This window comes from Strongylocentrotus purpuratus, unplaced genomic scaffold (genome assembly GCF_000002235.5).
Source record: "Strongylocentrotus purpuratus isolate Spur 01 unplaced genomic scaffold, Spur_5.0 spur5_scaffold_9, whole genome shotgun sequence".
In the NCBI taxonomy this organism is placed as follows: domain Eukaryota; kingdom Metazoa; phylum Echinodermata; class Echinoidea; order Camarodonta; family Strongylocentrotidae; genus Strongylocentrotus; species Strongylocentrotus purpuratus.
Genome location: NW_022145615.1, coordinates 25041396 through 25065470, shown reverse-complemented (window position 1 = coordinate 25065470; position 24075 = coordinate 25041396). Strand labels below are relative to the sequence as shown.

At 38.8% G+C, this 24075-nt stretch overlaps 1 protein-coding gene across 1 annotated transcript; it reads right to left on the bottom strand.

Moving 5' to 3' along the window:
• Positions 1 to 1989: 1989 nt before the first annotated feature.
• Positions 1990 to 22125, bottom strand: LOC100889440 (monomeric sarcosine oxidase). The gene is made up of 5 exons (XM_003724216.3): positions 21890 to 22125; positions 4195 to 4345; positions 3258 to 3833; positions 2680 to 2829; positions 1990 to 2348 (listed from the first exon to the last, which is right to left on the bottom strand). Exons 1-5 carry the CDS (start codon positions 22019 to 22021, stop codon positions 2092 to 2094), a joined length of 1266 nt encoding a protein of 421 aa, XP_003724264.3. The 5' UTR covers positions 22022 to 22125; the 3' UTR covers positions 1990 to 2091.
• Between the last annotated feature and the right edge of the window lie 1950 nt (positions 22126 to 24075).

The following is a 24075-nucleotide window of genomic DNA, read 5'->3' as shown; positions in this document are numbered from 1 at the left end:
ATTCAGGGGTCGGCTGAGTCGTTGCGATTTTTTCGGCCCGATTTATAAATGTTAACCCCCCCCCCCTTGAAAAAATCCTGCGTACGCGCCTGCCCTCGATTAAGTCATAAAATATTTGCATAGGATTTTTCGAAAACGAAAACGGTTTAGAGAACTACATGTACCTCCATTTTGAAAGGGGATATAATTATGTGTGGGGGTATTTTATTTTCCTCTCATGTTCCAAGCGTTGCACAATTACTAATATTTGATAAAAACGAGCCCGTGATTATGTTAATACCAGACTAAAAATTACATTACCTCCAAATGGCCAAAGAACCAGTCGATTTAGAGTTGGTTTGCCTGAGGGATGAAATTAGAAGATTGTGTTCTTGTTACCCAATTGGAATGCAAAGTAATAAAAAAAAATAAAGAACAGAACATACGTTGAAAAAAACACACACATTTTGATTTTAAATTTGTTTATTATAACATTCAGTTTTGTGTTTAAATTGCACAAAAAACATTTGGAGCCGAAAAGAGCAGAATTATATATATTGCCTTTCAAGATGATAAAAAGGATGTCAAGAAATATTCGGAACAATGTCAATCTAAAATATATGAATACATCTCAGAAACCTTTATATAGAGGTTTAATCACAGGAATTAGTACTTCTTACATATTATATGAACTAATATTTTATATTGTTTTCAAATGCTTGAACAGAAAATAACATCATGTAAATTTGCTTATAGCCTAATTTGAAATAACACTTTGATGATTGAATTACAGACCTAGAAAATACACATAAGGCAAGAAGTGTAAACCAAACAAGCCACAAGTATCGTTTGAATTTTCAAAATCACATTTTAAATAATGAAATATTTGCAACCAATTTGAAGCGTTTGAGAAATAAAAATGAAATAACCAAAAAGCCAGTGTTCTTCAATAAACTTGCTCTGCATTATAACAGTCTTTATGAAAGCTTAACGTTCCCATTGTGGATCTTCCGACATGTTGGAAAAGATTTATATACCGTAACTATCAAGAACACAATTCTTTTCCTTCGGAAAAACAATGCGACAAAAAATTACAAATGTCTCTCCATCTTGACACATAATGTCATCAATAAAGAGAAGAGGTGAGAGACAGAATTAGAGAGAGAGAGAGAGGGTGAGACAGAAATATAGGAGAAACGTTGAGAGATAATAGAGAGGTACAAGGAGTGAGATGTAGAAAACTTCAAGAGAAACCGAAACTGGTTAAGGTTGGGTTTAGGGTTTAAAGTGTGTCTTTATGATGGTTACCTTAAAGGTCAGTCTTTAAACGTAACTGATTCAAGAGATGTCTATAAAAAGAAGTTACTTACACAACAAAATGAAGCAATTATAAATTAGGAATGTCTTACACGAGCAAATATGGCAAATCATTTTGCAATTATACGTTCATTTATTATTGTATAGAAAAATGTCATACTGTATTCACAAAGTGGATTCATGACTCATGTTCCTGTGAAAACATCTCCATGATGATTTCCCACACAACCCGAATTCTTAACTTAAACCCCGGTTTAAACCCTGGGCCGAAACAATACCTTACTACCCTTACCCTAACCATAAACCTGAGCTAAAACCCAATATCAAACTCTAACAGTTCCTTATCCTATACTTTTGAAGAAATAAAGCCCTGAACACTCGTCGCCGAAGAGTATGTCGGATCACCCCATAAAGGGATCTGGTAAACAAAATCCTGGATGTAGGTCATGCTGCAATGATAATCATAATCCTTTAGGTCAGACAGGAACTCCATGACTTTTACAAGCCGATCACCTGTCTGATTATCAAGATATTTATGATTCGAAATCGAAACCAAATTTTGCGTTTGCCAAACAGTTTTCATAACAGTCTATTGGGGAAAACGAATATGGTAAAACCGGTCACTCAAAGATTTTTACTTTTTTGAGGCACTTCTTGATCATTTTGAAGCGCGATTTTTTTTTAGGGCTTCAATATTACACCATATCACAGACGCTGGTAGCACGCAGGGCCGTGCATCTCAGATCTAACATTGTTAAACGATGCCTTTAAATCTACTTGCTACAAGATGAATATCTACAGCTGACTTTTTGTGACGCCCTCTCGTGTTCTCCATCTGACCCTGAATTCGTCTTGGGGTAGATCAGAGTCCCAGGCTCCCTTGAGGATCATCTTGGCTGCCGTGCGACCAATCTCATCGGCCACCATAGCTCCACCACCGTTCCCACCCGCTGCTACACCGATAGTAGGAGTGATCAGATCGCAGTAGTACTGACCGGTCGGGGTCTCCGTGGTGATGCATGTTATGGTTTTGAGGGATTTTGGATGAAATCCTGTCAACAAAGTGCAAAATGAAGAACACTGGAGACTATACGAAGTACGAAATTTACTTGGAAGCACATGACGTACAAATTCCACATACACTGTATTATACAAATGATTATAGCAAAAGGAAACATTTTTCAATAATTTTTCTATCATGATTTTGCTTTTTTACCATGGCCCAAGGGCGTTACAAACCTTGTTTAGGAGGAGGGGAAGGGTGTTGGATGGAATTTGCCTAAATGTTTCCACCTTTGCTTCTGTACCTGCCCACAAGATTATTACTATAATTATTATTATTATAATTATCAACGTTATTATTATCATGAAAAATACGTGTACCTGTAACCGACTGATAGATACGTAGATAAATGCTCTTGAAATCTTCCAGGCGATTCTGACCTTTGGCGCGGTACCAGGATGCTACCTCTTCCTTCGATCTCATCGGCCGATTGAGGTCGTAGTCATGACCCACTTTCAAATAATACTTCCCTATAAAACAAAAATATGTATATATTTCGTGTCTGCAGGCGGGTGAAACATTTTAGGGTATGGTCGTGAGTTAGAAGATATTATAGCTGAATCATAAGTTTGTTGCAAGACATTTGAATACCTAACATGACTTGTGTATATTGCCTTTTTTTTTGCCATTATCATCATAATCATTAAAATTGGCTGTTCTAGACATTGCAAGCAAAAGAAGTGGGAAATTCGATAATAATTTATCAACTGTCGGTACATTAATTTTGTCAATAAAAATGGACTAAGATACGATATAAACAACTCGCTGTCGGAATATGAAGTGATGATTGCCTAAATATTGGATTTTAATTTTCGAGGGTGGGGCTGTAGATGTAGCCCCTCCCGATCCCCGATCCATCGCCTTGTACACCTAAGAATGTAATGATGATCGCTCTTACCGTCTGGATATTTAACTGGCGGGAGAATGTACGAATTCCTAGGATCCTTGGCACCTGGTATGAACACAAGAATGGACGGCATCTTGGACATACGTTCTGCATCTTCTCTCGATAACTCGATCAGTACCGCCATCTCCGTCAAAGGGTCGATGTCAATCTCCAATGCTGGCTTCGGTAAGAGACGCTCAAAATTTATAAACCCTCCCGTGCAGAGCAGGACCTTACGAGCCGTGATGACAGCGCGACTTCGCTTGATCGTCAGGAGCACGTACGCATCCGCGCCCGGTTGCCGCCTTTCGTCAACATCGCAGACGACTTCATTGACGATATCGCAACCGTTGCGTTGAGCGATTGTCTTGTTGGCGAGGATGTAATTTCGCGGGTTCATGTAACCTCCCTTGGCACTTTCGTGGAGCGAATGGAAATCGTCTGATTTAAGGTATGGCAAGACATTCTGGATGCCTTTTGGCCTGTACGAAGTCGCTGGAGTTCCCGGTGGCAGCGACTTGAAGACCTTGGTGACTACTTCTTTGGGTGCCTTGAATACACATCCTACCTCGTGATAGAAGTTGATACCTGCATTTTAATGAAAAAGAAAACGAGCCATGTTATTTACACAAGTTTCACCATCTTAATTGAATCTTAAACTGACAAGTACAAATTATATAACGTATATTGAAATATATGTCTGTTCTACAGTCAGGAGGTGGATAAGTACCATCGGAATTAAACAAAATGTTCCATATTTGGCGAGAAGTCCTTACAGCGAACAACATTATTGCCCTCATAATCTGAAAATCGTTTAAACAGTATCGGCTTTAATATGACAAGCAGACGACCAATACGTATTATCTCCCCTATTCTCTTTTTCTTTTGGTGGGCGGCACTGCATGGCCTCATTCGGAAAATTGTTATAGAAGTGAAAGTTCCCTTATACCTGACTCTCGTTCTAGGTCTCTGAATCTGTCAATGGATCGCCTGGTCACCACAGGCCAGGTGGTATCTCGCCTCCAAGAGCACACCTCACTCACGATTCTCGCCTCATCATAATGGGATCCGAAGATGGTCCGTGACTTATCGTTCATTTCCTGCAGAACATGGTCGTAAGAGGGGGGGGGGGGGAGTGTAAATAAATTACAAGGTGCAAATTTGGGAGTGTGGGGGTTCAGAGCAACGTTGAAATACCACACCAAAAGTTGACAAGATATCCACTGGTTGACCAACGCTTAACTAATAATATTCTTGGTTTATGTTAGGCTGAATTGCATCGATCGACATTGTCTCCAGGCGCTTTACAAATAGTATCTAACTGTAGCGGCTATAGGCTATCTACAAATTACCTAAAATGACTTAGTCATTCCTTCATCAAGAGATAATACTGAAAACTCAATCGGGATAGGTTATATCCTCTTCCTAGATCCAATCGGTCTCAATTTTAATTTACAAATCTGATTCTTCAGAACATCGCACAAGTCTGCAAAGCATGATGCTGAATCAATATCTTGGACCATGTACGAAAACGTTAACATCTTGAAGATGATTCTTGATAATTGTATTAATTGCAATGGGGAAGTATTTACCAAAGTGTAAAAGTTGTGTTTTTCGCTTTCAGATTACTCTTTGCAGGTATATGCGCCCCTTCATTCCAAAAGTGCCATTTTGGGGTACCCCCCCCCCACACACACACTTTGAAAAATGCCCCAGCAGCCCCACCGTCCGTTTGACATGTGAAATAACAATACGGTCAAACTCAGTTTAAGGCATTGCAGTCCTGTAAAGTTCCTACAATGCACAAGAGAAAGGGAAACTAAATAACGATTCAATAGTCAACATAAAACGGGACACAATAATTCAAAGAGCCAAATATATACTGTATTGTGTGAAATATGTGTACATCTAGATCTAATGCAATGGGGACGATAAAAACAGTTAATTTGACGAAAATACGAGAAATATAAATGAAGTTGTTTAAGCCTGCTTCCACGACATTACACCTGTCTAAAATTTGTTTCATCCCCCCCACAAAATATAACAAAATGCCAACACCGAAACGCGTTCCAAATAAAAGCAATCCCTGCGTCCACCGAATTTGTCTCCCTCATCTATTAGTCATAACGTGGTATTCTCTAACATGGCATCACTGAATAGGGAAGCTTGACTATTCAATTCTGATATCAATAGCAGGCATCAGTGATATTTAAAAACTCTGAATATGTATGCAATAGTCTTTATTCACTGTTACTCCATTGGCATGTCGTTTATACAAATTTTATGACAAATTAAAGAATAATTGCATATAAAAGCTTGCATAACAAATTTAAGGTTGGTAGAAGCTAAAAACTACATGTTATAATTGCATATAGGTTATTTAAGTTGTGTGTCTCATTTTGACGAAAAACAACTAGATTTTGTATATCAAACATGACTCAAATGTGTATGCTTTGATAAGATGATATACGCAGGGAGGATACAATGCCAGATATGTACAGGTTTTTTTTATTTTTATAGTACATTATGTTTATGTGTACAGCTTTTATCCTTTCTAACTGGTTTAAGATTGATTGTATAGGGCAGTTATTGTAGAATTTCTATAAAGCCTTGTACATGTTTTCGTGAGTATTTGTACATAATTAAAAGCTACAAGTTATGCCAGTATTTTTTTCACATACGTATGCAAATAATAATGAAAAAGCCATGGGAAATTGAAGTCGGTGTTGTGGGGTCTTATTTTGTGCAAACCCTAGAAACTGTTAGGAAATTGCATGTGATGATGATGATGATGATGATGGTGATGGTGATGATGATTATGATGATGTTGATGGTGATGATGGTGATGATGATGATGTTGATGGTGATGATGGTGATGATGATGATGATGATGATGTTGATGATGATGATGATGATGATGTTGATGATGGTGATGGTGATGGTGATGTTGATGATGATGTTGATGATGGTGATGAATAATGATGATGATGATGGTGATGATGATGATGATGATGGTGATGATGATGATGGTGATGATTATGATGATGATGATGGTGATGATGAGATGAAAGTAATGATAGTACTTATAAAGGAAATGATGACGATGATTAATGTAGTGATGGTTATGACTGTTAAGATGAGGATGATGGTGATGATGATGATGACAATAACGATGCATATATGATGATATTTTTAACTGCATATTTTATGATTTTGCTATCAATGAACTAATCCAATCCGATACAATCCAACAAAAACACAAAAACATTGACGCCTTTATACAAACCTCATTTATTATCATTATTCTTTTTATCATTATAATTATTAGCATTAGCATTATTATTATCATCAACATAACAATACAATACAATACAATAAAATTCAATATAATACAATTATAGCAGGACATGTCCTTCGTAGGCGCCCTGAGTTTTCGTGGGATGCATTATCTATAAGCTGTACCTATTAATATCCTTCTTCGTCATTCGGCTCTCATACCGAATTTTAGTCTGTGAATTACTTACACCTAACATTGTAAACCACGGTGCATCGTAGGTCGCCTACACTGTAAAAAAAATAATAGTCGAAATAACTCAATAAAATTGAGGAAAGAATTGCCTTATTTTTATTAAGTAAATATTACCTACGGCATCTTAAGTAGAATTTACTTATTTTGCTGAATACATTTTTACTCAGTTAAATCGAGTTACATTAACGTAAATAATTTAAGTATTGTAATCATTTTAGATAATTAAAAAAAAGTTATGATAGGATTACATATTGCACGATTTGGTACCCATCTAATCTAACAAGTAACATCCACTAATCATTCACTACTTCTATTTAAGATTTAACCGTATATATATATCTACCACCATCACAAACTATTACATACGCTTCAATTCGACACATATTGAAAGGCTCCAAATTTTATATATACTTGATCGTAGCATCTTAAAAGGAAAATTGGTTGACAATTTCCTGAAATATCAAGTTTTTATTTGTTTTGAACTGGGTAACAATTAAAAATTGTCTTGTCTTTGCTTAGCCATGTTAAATGAATTAGTAAATGTTTTAAAGTCCTTAAATTTTCATTCAACCACAAAAAAAAATTGTTTTATTTAAAAAAGAGTTTAATTTGGTCTTAATGAATATTCATATATTATGTAAATATTTCTATTACGCACTGCATCGGTCCTTACTTTAAAAAGATAAGAAAAATCAACATAAATTGTTTGAGTAATACGTATAATTTCTGATTTTGAGTTAAAATTACTAAACTAATACAAGCTGAAATTACTTAAAGTTCTTATGTATTTGATTTTACTTAAATATTCCACGTATGTTCTACTAAATTGAAAGTTTGAGTTAGCAAGACTTAAATTTAGTGCGTAAGTGGCAAAACTAATGTTTACAGGTAAATTCTACATGGAAAAAATACGTAAAAATTACCAATGAACAAATTATTTTTTACAGTGTATCCTTGGTGCCAGCTTATAATCACGTGATCATTAAGACAGCCAATTAGAGCACGTCCCTTGCCGTCTGTAGCTTTAGAGAAATGCTTGATCCACGATCACACGGAGCACTAGACACTACTACAAGCTGGGAGCGCAGGTGTTACACACCAAGCACGCACTTGTTCAGTTAGGCAGAGTAATCTTTTAAAATTCCAATTTTCAAGATTACGTCACTTTGGCGTTGCCATCAGCTCTGTCCTAATGATGTCTTACATCAATTGATTATATGATTAATTTCTGTGATAAATATAACTCACTAAAGTTTCATTCTTGGCAGATCAATAATATGCATCTGCAGCATAACTTGTGAAACAGTTTTTAGAGTTGTATCGTTACAGTATCGTATGAGCTTCTCAATATGTGAGCAATACTATACTAGTCTACGATCGATATGTATACTTATCGTGCACGAAATGGGCCAGCTTTTATATTGATATGAAGGGAATTCTTGCGTTATGATTACCTGTTTATTATTTTATTGCCGCTTTAACTATTTGCCACAAGTAATTGAAGTAAAGGCTGATTTTTCTAAAAATTGGAAGGGGGGGGGGTGATGGATAGAGAGGGGGTCATACGAGCGTAAGACGAGAACGCCTACTTCAGAAATGTTGTCCATTCTATCACATTAATCATGTTAATTCGCGACTTTTTACCACTTCAACATAACTAGAAACAGAAAGAGCGTGTAATGATATTGATATTTCTGTACGATTTCTGTTTAAAGAGTTTTAGGTATGTAATTGTCAAAATTACGAAGGAATGAGCGACTTGTGAGTAGACTAGTAGGCCTATTATATTAGCGCACGGAAGTTTAATGTCATTTGATATCAAATATTTCCCCTTGTGTTCTACACAGTAGCGTACGCAGGCTTTTTCAAGGGGCGGGGGGGGGGGGGTTAACATTTTTAAATCGGGCCAAAATTTCCGCAACGACTCAGCCAGCCGCTGACTAAGTGTGGGGGTACACCTTCGTCAGAATATATTGATCTTGATTATAATATGTTAACACAAGCTCATAGAAGCATAAACAAATTTGTGTCCTTTGCTGAAGGGGGTCAGCATCATTTTGAGCTGTGAAAAGGCGCTCGTTTTTTTTCCCTTAACATAATGTGGTTATCATATTTTAGATGAGTAATCAAAACTAGAATATAGGTTCGGGAAAAAAATTATGTATAATTTCAGACGAAACCGAAAGTCATATTTCATTTTGGATAAACATACAATCACACGCAAACCAAGAGTTATTCTAACGGTTATGTAGAACCAGGCGCGTACGCAGGGGGGGGGGGGGGGGGGGATAAGAGGACATATTTGTTTTATTTATTAAAAAAACAAAAGCAAAGGGGGGGGTTCTCTAAAATACACACATACCCCCCCCCCCCCCCCCCCCTGCGTACGCGCCTGGTTCTACATAACCGTTAGAATAACTCTTGGTTTGCGTGTGATTGTATGTAACTTTATCCAAAATGAAATATGACTTTCGGTTTCGTCTGAAATTATACATAATTTTTTTCCCGAACCTATATTCTAGTTTTGATTACTCATCTAAAATATGATGACCACATTATGTTAAGGGAACAAAACCGAGCGCCTTTTCACAGCTCAAAATGATGCTGACCCCCTTCAGCAAAGGACACAAATTTGTTTATGCTTCTATGGGCTTGTATTAACATATTATAATCAAGATCAATATATTCTGACGAAGGTGTACCTTTCCTTTTTCAGACGTGATATATTGACGCCATGGCAAACGGCTCAATCTTGTACCTATTGCTCGTCGCTTTTATTAAAAAAACAAAAACAAAGGGGGGGGTCTCTAAAATACACACATACCCCCCCCCCCCCCCCCCCCCCCCCTGCGTACGCGCCTGGTTCTACATAACCGTTAGAATAACTCTTGGTTTGCGTGTGATTGTATGTAACTTTATCCAAAATGAAATATGACTTTCGGTTTCGTCTGAAATTATACATAATTTTTTTCCCGAACCTATATTCTAGTTTTGATTACTCATCTAAAATATGATGACCACATTATGTTAAGGGAACAAAACCGAGCGCCTTTTCACAGCTCAAAATGATGCTGACCCCCTTCAGCAAAGGACACAAATTTGTTTATGCTTCTATGGGCTTGTGTTAACATATTATAATCAAGATCAATATATTCTGACGAAGGTGTACCTTTCCTTTTTCAGACGTGATATATTGACGCCATGGCAAACGGCTCAATCTTGTACCTATTGCTCGTCGCTTGTCTCCTCGTCAGCTCGTCCTTTCAATCTTTACATCGACACGATGGAGATTCGGCGATGCCATTCTTAACACAGGACATAGATAAATCTTTCCATGGATGCGATCAGAACCTTGAACTGAAAAATGCTTCTTGCAGCAATAAAGACCTGGACACGGTTCCCCGGAATCTTTCTGAGGATACCGAGGTGCTTGACTTGTCTGAGAACAATATCACCAATCTCTTGAACTCCTCGTTTGAAGTATACCCTCTAATCAACTTCTTGGACATTTCTTTTAACGATGTAAGAGCGATAGAATCCGCCGCTTTTTACCCCCTCAAGGGCTTAATGTACCTGGATCTATCCTTCAACCCGCATCTTGTGCTTCCAGCGACAGGCGTCTTCTCGATGTCTTCACAGCTTTCCATTCTCAAGTTAGAGGCATCAAACTTGAAATCGCTCCCTAATGACATTCTAAAATGGATTCCACACCTAGATACTGTATATCTTGCCGACAATCGGCTCTCCTTCATCAATGTAAGTTCTTGTGGCATGGTCGACACTGTAAACATGAATGGTAATCGACTGCAACACCTGACGGCGAGAGATTTCACCTTTTTGTGCCACACTGATTATCTAGATCTTAGAGATAACCCTATCGAATCAGTAGACCCTGGTATAATCGCAACACTACATGTTCGCTCTTTGATGCTGGGTGACTACCCTTTGAGTTACGAGGTGTTGGCGAACATCATCCTCGGAATCTCAAAATCAGACATCGAACAGCTTACAATCTGGGAAGGCTCTGTTGGTGCGTTTCCTAAAGGTTTCTTTGATCCACTGCGCGATTCTTCCCTCTCTGTTCTAAACTTTCACGTCAACGAACTGAATAGCCTCCATCCTTTAGTCTTCTCAAATTTGACAAAAATCAGAGAATTCAGTTTCAGTTATAACGATCTCCCCATAAACGATATTCAACCAGATTTTTTCGACGGCATGAATGCATTGAAGGTACTGGTAATCATATTCAACCAAGTAAGACAAATAAATCCTCACAATCAGACTTGGACAGTGGACTTATCAGAGCTTTACTTATCCGGTAATCTGTTTCCAGAAATATCTGCATCTGTATTTCGAGGTTTAGGAAATTTAACATTCTTAGAGATGCGCTTTTGCGAACACCTTTCTGTCTTTGAGCTGACGGCCTTTTCGGGCCTTGACAATATTCAAACCATTGATTTGACCGGAAGTCGTTTAATTTCTGTTCTGGAATTGAACACCCCAATATTGAGATCACTTTCCCTGAAGTCTTGTCATTTAAACTATGTTGTTCGACCAGGAGAATCTTTTCAACATTTACAATCCCTTGTTAATTTAGACATGAAAGACACCTGGATTTTTTTCCAGAGCATATGGAATAAAACTAGAAACGCGTCTCTTTTCGATGGTTTATTGGATCTTCATCATTTGGACTTGAGTGGTAACCGTCACCTGAGTTCGAGCGGTGAGTTACCTCCAGGGGTATTCCGGCAACTCTCTGTTTTACAAGAGCTAAAGCTAGACGACTGCGATATTACAAATCTACACCCTCTTGTCTTCTTTGGGATAGAATCGCTTCAGAAGTTGAGTTTGAAAGGAAACAACATCCTGCATATTCATGATGATGTATTGTCGGGATTGGGTCAAATAAAGCATATCAACTTTGAAGGAAACCGTATCGAGTACTTGGAGGAGCTAATTTTCTTAAATAACTGTAAGCTCACAAATCTTTCCTTGGCCGACAACAGATTAACGCGCCTTAATCAAAGCACTTTCAAGCCAATCTTTTCCTCCATTTCATTTCTTGATCTATCAAAGAACCCAATTGATTGTAACTGTGATCTAAAGTGGCTTATTGATTGGTTAAATGACCCTATACGCCTGCAAAACAAGGACAAAACTATTTGTTCGTCAGCATCTCTGGAGCCTCTTCGTCAGAAACCCCTGCTTGATTTTGATCCAAATGAACTCTGTATAATAAACTATGGTCTATTCTCTCTGATTGCCCTAGCCTCCATTAGCTTGGTTGTAATCAGTGTGCTGTTGTATCACTACCGATGGCAGTTGAGGTACAAACTGTTCCTCTTGAAACTGGCCGTACTGGGCTATAAAGAGATGCGAGACGCTCGAGACCACAATGACTACGAGTTTCACGTGACCATCATTTTCTACGACGATGACGAAGAATGGATTCGCGAACAGCTCCGACCGGCTCTCGAAGAACGGCTTCCACAGTTTCAAAGGAACGTCTTTGGTGACGAAGACCTTGTGTTGGGTATGCATTACTTAGATTCCGTCGATTACGTGGTGAGCCATAGTTACAAGACCATCATATTGCTTAGCAGAGCTGCGGTGCGCGACCACTGGTTCATACTCAAGTTCCGTACGACCATGGACCACGTGAGTGACACTCTGACGGAATTCGTAGTCGTGGTTTTCCTCGAAGACATCCCAGATGATGAAATGCCTTTCTTGGTGAGGTTGTACCTCAGTGATGGCAGACCCTATATCCACTGGACTGAAAACGTGAGAGGACAAGATTATTTCTGGGAAGAATTGACCAAAAATCTTACCATTAATCTAAGGACGAATGACTTGATCCCAAACGAGTAGTATTCATGTAGGAAAGTGGTAGTAGTAGTAGTATCCTAGTTGTAGCAGTAGTCGTAGCTGCAGTATTTAAAGTTGTAGTAGGAGAAGTAGCAGCCGAAACAGAAGTAGTTGTAGTAGTAGAAGTAGTAGTAGTAGTAGTAGTGGTATAGTCGTACTATAGTATTAGAAGTAGTAATCGCGCTACTTACATTGTTACTCTTATACTACTATCATCATAATTGTCTTTTTAATATTCCCATTCACTATCATCAGTATCATTTTCATCGTTATCATTAATATTATCATTGTCATTATTATTATTATTATTATTATTATTATTATTATTATTATTATCATCATCATCATTACCATTGTTGTAGTTGATGTTGTTGTTCTTGTTTATGTTAAAGGTATACATTAAACTTAAAATATGTTAGAAAATCGGTAAGATAATTGGCAATCATAGACTTAACGTGTATCCTCGTGGTATGATAGCTTTATGACATAGTTGAATAGAAATCTTTATAGTTCTTGTATCGACAGTTTCTCTCTTCTTTCAATATTATGGTTGCAATCAACATGACTGCAACTGTATTATTTCGTATCTGCTGAATAAGAGATTAAGCATTTAAAGGTTTCTACTTACTGATTCTACTTACTGATTCCTATTACTCTATGCCCCTTCACATACACGGATTTTTCTTACGAGTCATGCTAGCTAGGTTCCCACTGTCGTGCGATCCGTTACGAAAGCCACGGTTGGCCATTCGTAGCTGATCGTGGAACTTCTCTGAAATGTCAGGTTTGGATACGAGGTGATGCGAGTCGATACGTTCTGGTATGATTTGGTGCGCTTAGATGCGATATGGTCACGATTGGTCAATTTCAGGTGACACGATCTATCACGATCGGGTCTCCCGTTCAGATACCATCCGGTACTTTCATCGCAAACCGATGCGCTCTATTGCGATAGGATACGAATGTGGTCGCGATGTCTTTCACGTGAGGATCGAGAGTGTTCTCGATTTGAGCTACGATTGGACCCCGACGATTAACGATTGAGGATCTGTCTATTCATGTAATTAATGAAATTTAATTTTTAGGGGATTTCAAACCTACTTGACGGAGGAAAAGGTGAATCGGCTCAGAATCTTAGTGACGTCATATCAGAAATACTGTCTACGATTTAAAGCCGTTTCGGAATTAATTGTGACTAAAAGGCTTAAAAGCACTAAATTGATTGTTGTTAGTATTCTTATCATTATTTACATTCGAAATCGGCAAAACGTTCTTTGTTTACATTTCCATAATTAATATAATTGCCATTTCTTCAAGAATCGGATCGTGTAGTGTGCGCCGGTAAGTGTACGTATTTATGGAGAAGTGAATCTCTTCATGATAACCAAAAACCCTATGTCTATAAAACCTCTTTAACCACGATTTTTTTCTGTAGACTACGGCTGAATCATAACACGAGGAGTTATGTTGATAATTTGAGGTAAAATTAAATTTTTTTTCTCATTATCTCATTAGCTGTTTTACAAAATGATATCTTAAATCTCTCGGTGTCAATGAGATTTCCTCAAGAATACCGATCTCTGAAAATATAGAAATTCTCGCCATCGAACATGTCGAACATGACTGTGGAAAAGCTTAATGCTTTATGCATGTATATAATTGATGTACATTTCTGTAAATTATGCCAGTCACAACCAAGTTTGCTTGTTTTCAAAAGCATTTTTGATACTTCACACATACTTTCACATTGTTGTATGATAGTTCAATTTGTCAGTGTAAAACGCTGTGTCAAAGGAATATTATATTGTATTACAGCAAAATTAATGTGTACCTATGTTTCTCACAGTTTAGGCGAACAAGTTACAACTATGGATTTACGGAACGAGAAAGGAGGAGGACGGGGTGTCCCCGTCCAATTTGAGTATTTTTAAACATGATAATCAGTGTTGTATTGTAATAATTTTAATAGATAGTGAATACAATAACATTCTTGCCTTTTATTAATATCGATATATTGTGTTATTGCTTGGTGTGCTTTATGTTGTCTTTAGACTTTTATAAATGCTTCTAAAACAGTACTGAATCATGGATATAAGTTTTACACAAACTTTTTTTGATCCCGCCACATTTACATTGTATGTTTTTCAAGTTGTGTAAATTCGTCCTTTCATCTTCTTAGTTTGCATGTATTTGATGTTTGTTTACTTTTTATACTTTTACTTTTGTATATGACTGTGTATCTGTATTTTTAATGCAAATATGGAAATAAATTCAATTTAATTCAATTTAAAAAAAAATATATGATAAATTTCTATGACAAATTTGCTCTCAGCCAATCACATGCCACGATTTCAGTAGCTCATAACAGTTAATCTAACTTGTTATTAATTGATGACAAGTTTTATGAAACAGGGCCCTGGTCCCCTTCCTTTATCTATTAATGTGAGCACTTGGAGAAAAATTGAGAACCTAAAAATTTGAGATAGTAAGTGATGAGAAATACGAGAACCTGAAAATTGGCAATCTTTTTCCTTTTCGGAACGAACTTACCGAAGATAGTTATGGAGTGAGAGGGGAAATTAAGGACACTATTTGTACCCGGAAATATGAACATAAAAACGAGTATAACTGTAAGGGGTGTCGTCCTGAAAGCCGTTGGAAATCTAGTCGTACAACCAACAATGTGTCCCATGCCATGGGGGGGGGGTAGTGAAAACAACTTGTAGTATATCAAATGGCATTGACATCACCAATTCCCCCTTCTTTTTAGGCATTTTATAGTGCCATGGCGATCTAACAAAAACATTCTAGTCATGCTAGCTACTGTCCGCATTAAAATACGTATTTCTTTATTTCTTGATCGATTTTTTTTTAATAGCATTTGTCTGTGCTAAATATTTCAATTTCTTCTTGAAAGGATATCATTCTGCTCTCTTTACATGCAATTGTACCAGGCTCGCGGGAGTGTTTGAAACCTCGAACCCCGCCACCCCGTTCCCCTAGTAGGTGCGGATCCACGGGCCGATTCTACTGGTCTGCCCCCCCCCCCCCCAGCCCCCCAAAACGGTTAAAAAAAATAGGAAAGTAACGTAAATTTTACCTTTTTTAACGAAAAACAAAATCGGGCCCCCCTGACCCCCCTAAAAAAGTATCTTAAAAAATATTTTAAAAAATTTGTCCCCCCCCCCCAATTTTTCTAAAAAACGGACCATAAAAATAAAATATGTGTGCTCTTACACCCATCCCCCTCCCAGGGGCGGATCCAGCCCGCGGCAAGAGGGGGGGCCCAAATCTTGAGAAAATATTTAGCGGCGAATCAGCCTGCCGGCGAACGGCGAATGAGCGGGGGGGGGGGTGAATAAGAGCATATATATATTTGTTTGGGGGGGTCCAGTGTTTTGGGAACATTTTTGCGCCGACTCAGCCGGCCGGTAAATATTAAAGCGGGGGGGGGGGATACTGGAGAGGAGGACCACTATTTTTTTAATTTTTTTTATTTTTTCGGGGGGGGGGGGAGGTGAAGCGACGTTTTAACATGACTTTCTTTTTAACTCTCACTTTCACCTATCCCAGATAACCCTAAGTTTTTTGTTGCTGCTTTATATGTAGATGATAATGCATGATAAAAATAAATAGAGAGAGAGAGAGAGAGAGAACCACCATCATTATGCAATGGTTCGGGGTTTAATGTACATTTGAAACCATTTTTTAGCGTCTCGACCCAAAAAAAACAGCGAAACTGTTTTTGAGGAAAAGCATTATACTGAACTGAAAAGAAAAAAAAACTTTATATTGGCTCATACTAATACTGATACGGGCTAGAGACAATGTGGTGTCGGCACAGTAACATCGGGCATTTGTATAGAGGTATTCCAAAATGACATTCTGATAATCAACATTTTGTTCTGTTGTCATATGTATATACGCATAATACAACTGATCTTTATGATTTCTTAACGTGACATAGCTTCTTCTCCCCCTGCAAACAAAAAAGAAAATAAGGTTATTTAATAAAAGGGTCATGCGACAAAATGATCATTATGATAAATTGGCCAAGAAAAGCTACTGCTTCTTGGTTAACTACTGGACCTTGACTCCACCAGATTCGAGCGGCGGACCTTTCTTCATGCCCTCAGCATCGGCACTCCCTCAGTAAAAGGCCTGAAAGGTATCCTGGATATGTACAAGCTTCCAACCATTGAGGACCTTATTACAAATCCTATTCCCTATGTCTCCTGGAAGCGCAGAGTTAAGAACTCAATCTCTGCTGCAGTCGAGGATGCTACACAGGAAGGAGTTGCCACCAAGTCGTCCCTCGCATTCTGGCATGGCAAATCCATCAACCCAAGGAACCTCTACCCCAAAGACCCACCTTCAACAATAATCAGACAGGCACTGACCATAAGAGCACAGCTCCTCACATCAACCTACCTCACCCGAACTCGTCTTACCAAGATTAAGAAAGCAACCAACACAAAGTGTCCTCTCTGCAATCTTGAGGAGGATACCGTAGTTCACGTTATGGCTGCCTGCTCGACTACTGTCAACCTTCTGGAAGACCTTATCGCCAGAGCCAGTAGACTCCTGCATAATGTCCTCGACTCTGCACCAAATACACCACTGCTCAACACCCAGGACCCTTCCCATCTGACTTGCGCTATTCTCTTGCCATAATGATCCATACCTTCCCTCCACTGTCAATGATTCTATTTTAAAGATGACACTTCACTATCTTTACAAAATTCATGCCCATCGCCTGCACTCCATACCCTCCAACTAAGGATTTTATAACATATTCACAGCAGCCTACTACTTCGAATGCGATATACTCGCTGATCTCCGAAAAGCGGAGGGACAACAACAGAGAGATACAAATTGATGCAAGGATTTTTTTTTTTGAATAAGCAATGCTTTTCACCAGAATCTTCTTTGTAAAAACGACTTTTGACAAATCTCAGCCATGCAATTCTGCCACTGTGTTGTAAGATCACTTTCAGATTAGGAGAAGTGTATTCTTTCATGAGTACTTTAAATTAAATGGAACGTCTCAACTCAGTAAGCATGGCTGAGATTTGTAAAAGTTGTTTTTTACAAAGAAGGTTCTGGTGAATAGCAGTGCTTATTCAAACAAATATTCGCATCAATTTGAATCACAATCATTATTTGTCGCTTAATCCCTTTTAATGACCTTGTTTTCCTTCTCGTTTGCAAGGGGAGAAGAAGATATGTCACGTTAAAGACATCATAAAGATCGGTGTTGTATACGTATATATTATAGGTTTTCCCGCCCAACTTCGTAATCTTAGCATCCGAATTAACGTTACGTTCATTCAAGTTGGTGCGAAATTGAATGACTATGTAGATCAACATTCAAAAAGCTAATTGCGCCATTCAATTTGATTTAGTAGCATGCGATTTCATACTCTTGTCACGGAGAAGTGCAAAACGAGCATTCAATTTAGGAAAGCGTGCCAAGAGCATTCAAATTCGCGCCGGACAGACGGTGGTATGTCTTCGTGCATTCAATTTCGTTATTAGGCATACATTTGTGACATTTGTGCATTGCTTTAATGCTTTTCATTTGATGTTAATTTGTCACTTAATATACTTATGTTTGAATAATTTCATGCAAAGTTTACTTGGAGGAATGACATGCGTATTCGTTCTGTCATTACACAGGTAACTGTCCCCAGAGAAGGAGCACAATGTGTGACTTCTCTTCTAAGCACAATATCTTGGAGAGAGGTAGAGTTCAGGTTTAGTAGACATTGACATGATGGAAACAAAATACAATGATGAATAAATACAAAGATGTTAAATGAAAAGAAAAAAAAGTTCACCTACTCAATCAAGATTGGTTAAAACAAACCATTTAAAACATAACCCCTAAGGCATTTATAATGAAAAATATGAAGATATGAATAAAGTGATGTTTCAACAAAAATAAAGAATGTCGAAAGAAAGAGAAAACATAAAATGCAATATAAATATATCAGATAAATAAGAAGATTGTATAATTTGAAATCATGTCAGAGAAGATCATAGAGAAAAAGACTACATAAATGAACATAAAATACTGAATATCCGAAAGAACATCGAGCCTCATACTATGATTATGAGGTCTAGTTTTAATTTTAACGACCCGATTGCGAAAGAGGTTTCCCAGAGACGAAAATGAAACCGCAATTCGCCAAAGAATTCACCTCCCACTCAACATTGGCGAAATTGAATGACCCTTACGCATTTCCAAATTACTTGAACCAAGCTTAAATTTGAATCTGCATTAGAAAATTCGGTGACTCAAAACGAAATTGAATGCAACAGGTTTAAAAATGAAACAGGGTAGCAACGAGTGGAAAAACCTTGCTCGAACATGAATGCACGTTAATGAAATTGATTGCTGCTTTTACGAAATTGGCCGGGAAAACCTATATATACACAGGCCCCGCGGAACGTTTATGAAAGTGGGGGCAAAAGTATTTACGATCAGGTAGAGGGTAGCGAGCGTAAATTGGTGTGAGGATTCAGGGGTTTTAGGCATTTAATTACGGTCAGAGAAGCAGAAATATTTTGATGCCGCATTTGTGTCACTGGCAGGTCAGGGGGGGGGGGGCGTTTTTTTAAATAGTTTTTTAAAGGTAAAATCTACGTTACTATCCTATTTTTTACCCGTCTGGGAGGCTAGGGGGGCGCGCCTGCCCCCCCCCCCCCCCCCGCTTATTCGCTGTTTGCCGGCTGGCTGAAAGAGAGATGGTGGAGAGGGAGAGAGAGAGAGAGATTATTGTTATTATCATTATTATTATTATTTATTTGGCTCGCTCGTATTTAAAGTTGATATAAATATGTTTCTTATTGAAGATCTTTTTAGTCTTTCATGATTAGATTGTGCTTAAAACTCCATCAGGATTGTTTTTTCCTCTTTATAAGATGTCTTTTGTGGGCACTGCGACCTCACAAATCTCAACATTTTGCTCGCTCGCTTCGCTCGCTAGCAAATAAATATTCTGACTATCCCAAAACAACTGCACAATTCCGGAGCTTCTGGGGCCCCGGGGGCTCCGCCTCCTGAATCCCACGCCAATTTACGCTATGCTCTACCTGATCGTAAATACTTTAGCCCCCCCCCCCAACTTGAAAAACGTTCCCCGGGGTCTGATGTAAGGTGTTTGAAGCCGGAGCCCGACGCCAGTGATTGCTGTCTGCCCATCCAAACTGATGTTTGGATAATCAAGTGAATCTTGTTTAGAAATGAAATAGAAGGATAATACTCTATGGACTCTTGATCTTGATGTTGAGGGAATCATTGCTGTGTTTAGTTATACATGTATCAATATTAAACACTTACACCTCGAGGCAAGGGTGTCGATTTGTATCCGTGGTTGGGGGGGGGGGGGGGGATGATAGGTGCCAAAATATTTTCGGCAATGGATCAAAGCAACCAAGAGGTAGAAGCGTGTGGCAGGTTGCACCCCTCCCCAAGCGCGTAGCCAGGATTTCATTTTAGGGGGGGGGGCAGTAGTGAGCACGCAAAGCGTGCGAATCAGGGGGAATCTCTAGGGGGTTCGGTGCAGGATTGGGGAGTTTCCCCCCTCCTCCGCGAAGAAGAAAGAAGACGATTTCATGTACCGTTCTCGACTCTAAATCCTTAATGTTTGAATCAAGTTCCCCTTCCTCCGCGCCGCGTAGCGCGGAAGCTCTGACGTTTCATTAGATTATTAAAGAAAGAAGACGATTCGATGTACCATTCTCGACTCTTAATCCTTGTCTGAATTCAGTTTCCCCCCTCTCGCGCGAAGCGCGGAAGCTTTGACGTTTCATTAAATTATTAGAGAAAGAAGACGATTCGTTGTATCGTGTCCTTGTCTGAGAGCAATTCGCCCCCGTCCTCCCGCGCAAAGCGCGGAAGTTTTGACGTTTCATTTGATTATTACTCTTAATCCACGTCTGAAATCACTTTCGCCCATCCCGCGCGTAGCGCGGGAGCTTTCACGTTTCATTAAATTATTAGAAAAAGAAGATGATTCGTTGTATCGTGTACTTTGACGTTTTATTTAATTATTACTCATAATCCTAGTCTGAAATAAGTTGCCCCCCTCCTGCGCAAAGCGCGGAACCTTTGCCGTTTCACTAAATTATTAGAGAAAGAAGACGATTTGTTGTACTGTTCTTTATATTAATCCCCACATGATGTACGTATTGAACGTTTGTTCGCAAATGCTTGCAAATTGCTTGTCGCAATAGCTTCTGGAAAGGAATTGTATACTACTGTTAGTGTTACGGCCACTAATTAGGCCCATTAGTGACTATACAAAATATATGCTCTTCTTAGCTATTGAGGAATGTGTCAGTTTGCAACAGCAATGGAGAAACGCGAAGTTTGTTGAAAATCATGTGATATCACGAACATATATAAATCACATGTATGAAATTGAAAATAAGTCATGGTTGGATTTTAAAGGGGGGGGCCCCAAGCCCCCTACATCAGCTTTTCAATTAAACAAAAATAAGTTGTGACATAATAATCTTCCTCCAAAAATGAAATCTGTGATGCTGTTGATTGAACAAATCGAATAAATTCATCAATTCCTGATGAAGCCGTATGAGCGAGAATTCAATTTATTCTTGTCTCATATACGGTTGTCTCATTTACTTCGAATATATGTATGTATTATGAAAATGAGATAGCAAAATGTGTATATTGATGGTCATCTTGCGAGTAATAACCATTCACTACTCTCATTGGAATCTCATTAATTTTTCTCTTAATTTTTTTTTTTTGAGGGTGAATTATTGGGGGGGGGGGGGATGGGGGGATGTATCCCCCCCCCCCCCCCGGGATCGACACCCATGCCTCGAGGTACCGGTACGTGTCATATATGCCAGCGTCCTAAAGACTTTTTGTTACACCGGCGCACTATGTTCATGCGGACTGCAGTCGATCACTGCACACATATAGTCCCGCTTCTTGAGTTTACAGTCTTTTCCTCCTAAAAAAATCCAAGGCTTATCATAATGTTATGCTGTCACGCATTTAGTTTGAAAATTAGATTTTTCTTCAGCTTCTCGGGGGGGGGGGGGGGGGCACATCCTGAATCCTCCCTCAGACTCGGCCTGTCCGGAACGCGGCGCGTCTTCTCACGAATTGCCCCCCCCCCCCCTTCGCCGTCGGCTGGAGATCCGCCCCTGCATAAGAGGTTATATATCAAACCAACGGACGTTGACTAGTCTTTAATTAATTAACACATACCTCTTTTGTTGGTTCCAAGGGACCAACGAGACAAACTTTGATCCCCGGGTAGTTGGAGAGCCATCTTGCCGCTGCCGATCCGACCAAGCCAGCTCCCACAATACACACATCGTATTGAACTGTGGCGTCCATGCCTCATTACAATACTCTATATAACGACAATTGGAAACGAACAAGCGTTCGGAAATGTATAACATGAATATCATGCGCTAACTTGATTGATGGACATGTTTATACAACATATGTTTATACAACACGTTTATACAACGCAGGGGCGTTTCAAGACGCCTTTGAAGAGAATTACGAGGGGGTAATTTGGTGGCGTGGTAAACCAGCTAGATTGTAAGGATGACGAAATTATAAGCTGATAAGCTGATGGTCACATTTAAAAGGGATGTTGACATTTGCGCCCCCCCCCCCCCTTTCAGGTACGTCATTAACAAACAAAAAATCTTTACCGACAAAAAATAAATAATGGAAGGTATACGAGCCACACCCCACCCCTCTAGCGAGAATAGATAAACAATTACGAACCGTTAGAAACAAACAAGACATGGATATATATATATCTTTGATACACGTGTGATGGTCTGAAAACACAGACTCTAATTCGAAAAGCTTCAATACAAGTCTCTCCATAGTCTCCTACTTCAGACCCTCCCTTTAATACGCGTTACCACTATTAAACCAGGGTTTACATAATTATGCCAGCACGGATGCGTCACCAAGCGATCATATACTAGCTTGCAGCCTGCACAAACCCTCGTTAGTCCTTGTCATAACAGTGTCTGCACTATGGGACTACAACGGACTCTGTACTTTAGCCACTTAATTGACAAATACAGCCAGACTGACAGAGCTAGGCTTATACCCTCTCCGATATGCGTCGGGCTGTACAAGTATACTATATCGCGTTTATATGGAGAGTGACATCTAGTCTGCAGGCACAGACCCTAATCTGACACTTAATCAAAAAATCATTGTGCCTTGAGAGAAGTCTAGCCCAGCTACCTACCGTGAAGGTAGCATATATTGGCACCAAGATTAACGGCGATATGAATATTCATTATTCCCTACGTCACAGACGTGCGGCGTGCGTACTCATATACACATGTATTCAGTACATGAGTACGTTCGTAAGCATTAGGTCATGTACATTGCTCCGGAATGAAGAGAATCATTATAAAGGACGAATTACTCCGTGAAGCCAAGTACAAGCAGGGAATTGAAAATAGCAAACGTTCCTCGGAGCGGCTATACACTCCCTAATCTAGCTAGTTTTGTAATGATAGTTTATTTAGGATAATGGACATTTAGTAGGCCTATTGTTTAGTTGTTAAATAACATCACTCAGTGTGATTTGATTCGAGATATATCTCATTAATAAAACAGTATAAAGGCTGTATGAGTCTCGAACGAACCATATCGCCACTAATCTTGGTGCCGACACCGTTAAACTATGCTCCAAATTTAGTAATACATTTTGTGTGCCCTATAATGACCCGGGGTTGGATTATTTAGGAGAACAGAAGATTGATATTGTTAAGTTGTTTCATAACATCACTCAGTTTGATTTGATTCGAGATATATCTCATTAATAAAACAGTATAAAGGCCGTATGAGTCTCGGACGAACGATCGCCACTAATCTTGGTGCCAACACCGTTAATCTATGCTCCAAATTTAGTAATACATTTTGTGTGCCCTATAATGACCCGGGGTTGGATTATTTAGGAGAACAGAAGATTGATATTGTTAAGTTGTTTCATAACATCTCTCAGTTTGATTTGATTCGAGATATATTTCATTAATAAAACAGTATAAAGGCTCTATGAGTCTCCAAGAACGATCGCCACTAATCTTGGTGCCAACACCGTTAAACTATGCTCCAAATTTAGTACTACCTTTTTTGTGCCCTATATGCTACAGACCCATGCAGGGTTGGATTCTTTAGGAGAATGGAAGATTGATATTGTTGTTTCATAACATCATTCAGTTTGATTTGATTCGAGATATATCTCATTAATAAAACAGTATAAAGGCTGTATGAGTCTCACACGAACGATCGCCACTAATCTTGGTGCCAACACCGTTAATCTATGCTCCAAATTTAGTAATACATTTTGTGTGCCCTATAATGACCCGGGGTTGGATTATTTAGGAGAACAGAAGATTGATATTGTTAAG

What these genes read in the sequence shown, in the direction of transcription:
- LOC100889440 (XM_003724216.3), bottom strand. Translation starts at nt 22,021, where the DNA reads ATGGACGCCACAGTTCAATACGATGTGTGTATTGTGGGAGCTGGCTTG. An exon ending in GCCAGTTAAATATCCAGACG is followed by an intron (nt 2,830 to 3,257) that starts GTAAGAGCGATC and finishes TTTGTTTTATAG; the next exon opens with GGAAGTATTATTTGAAAGTG. An exon ending in TATCTATCAGTCGGTTACAG is followed by an intron (nt 2,349 to 2,679) that starts GTACACGTATTT and finishes CTTTGTTGACAG; the next exon opens with GATTTCATCCAAAATCCCTC.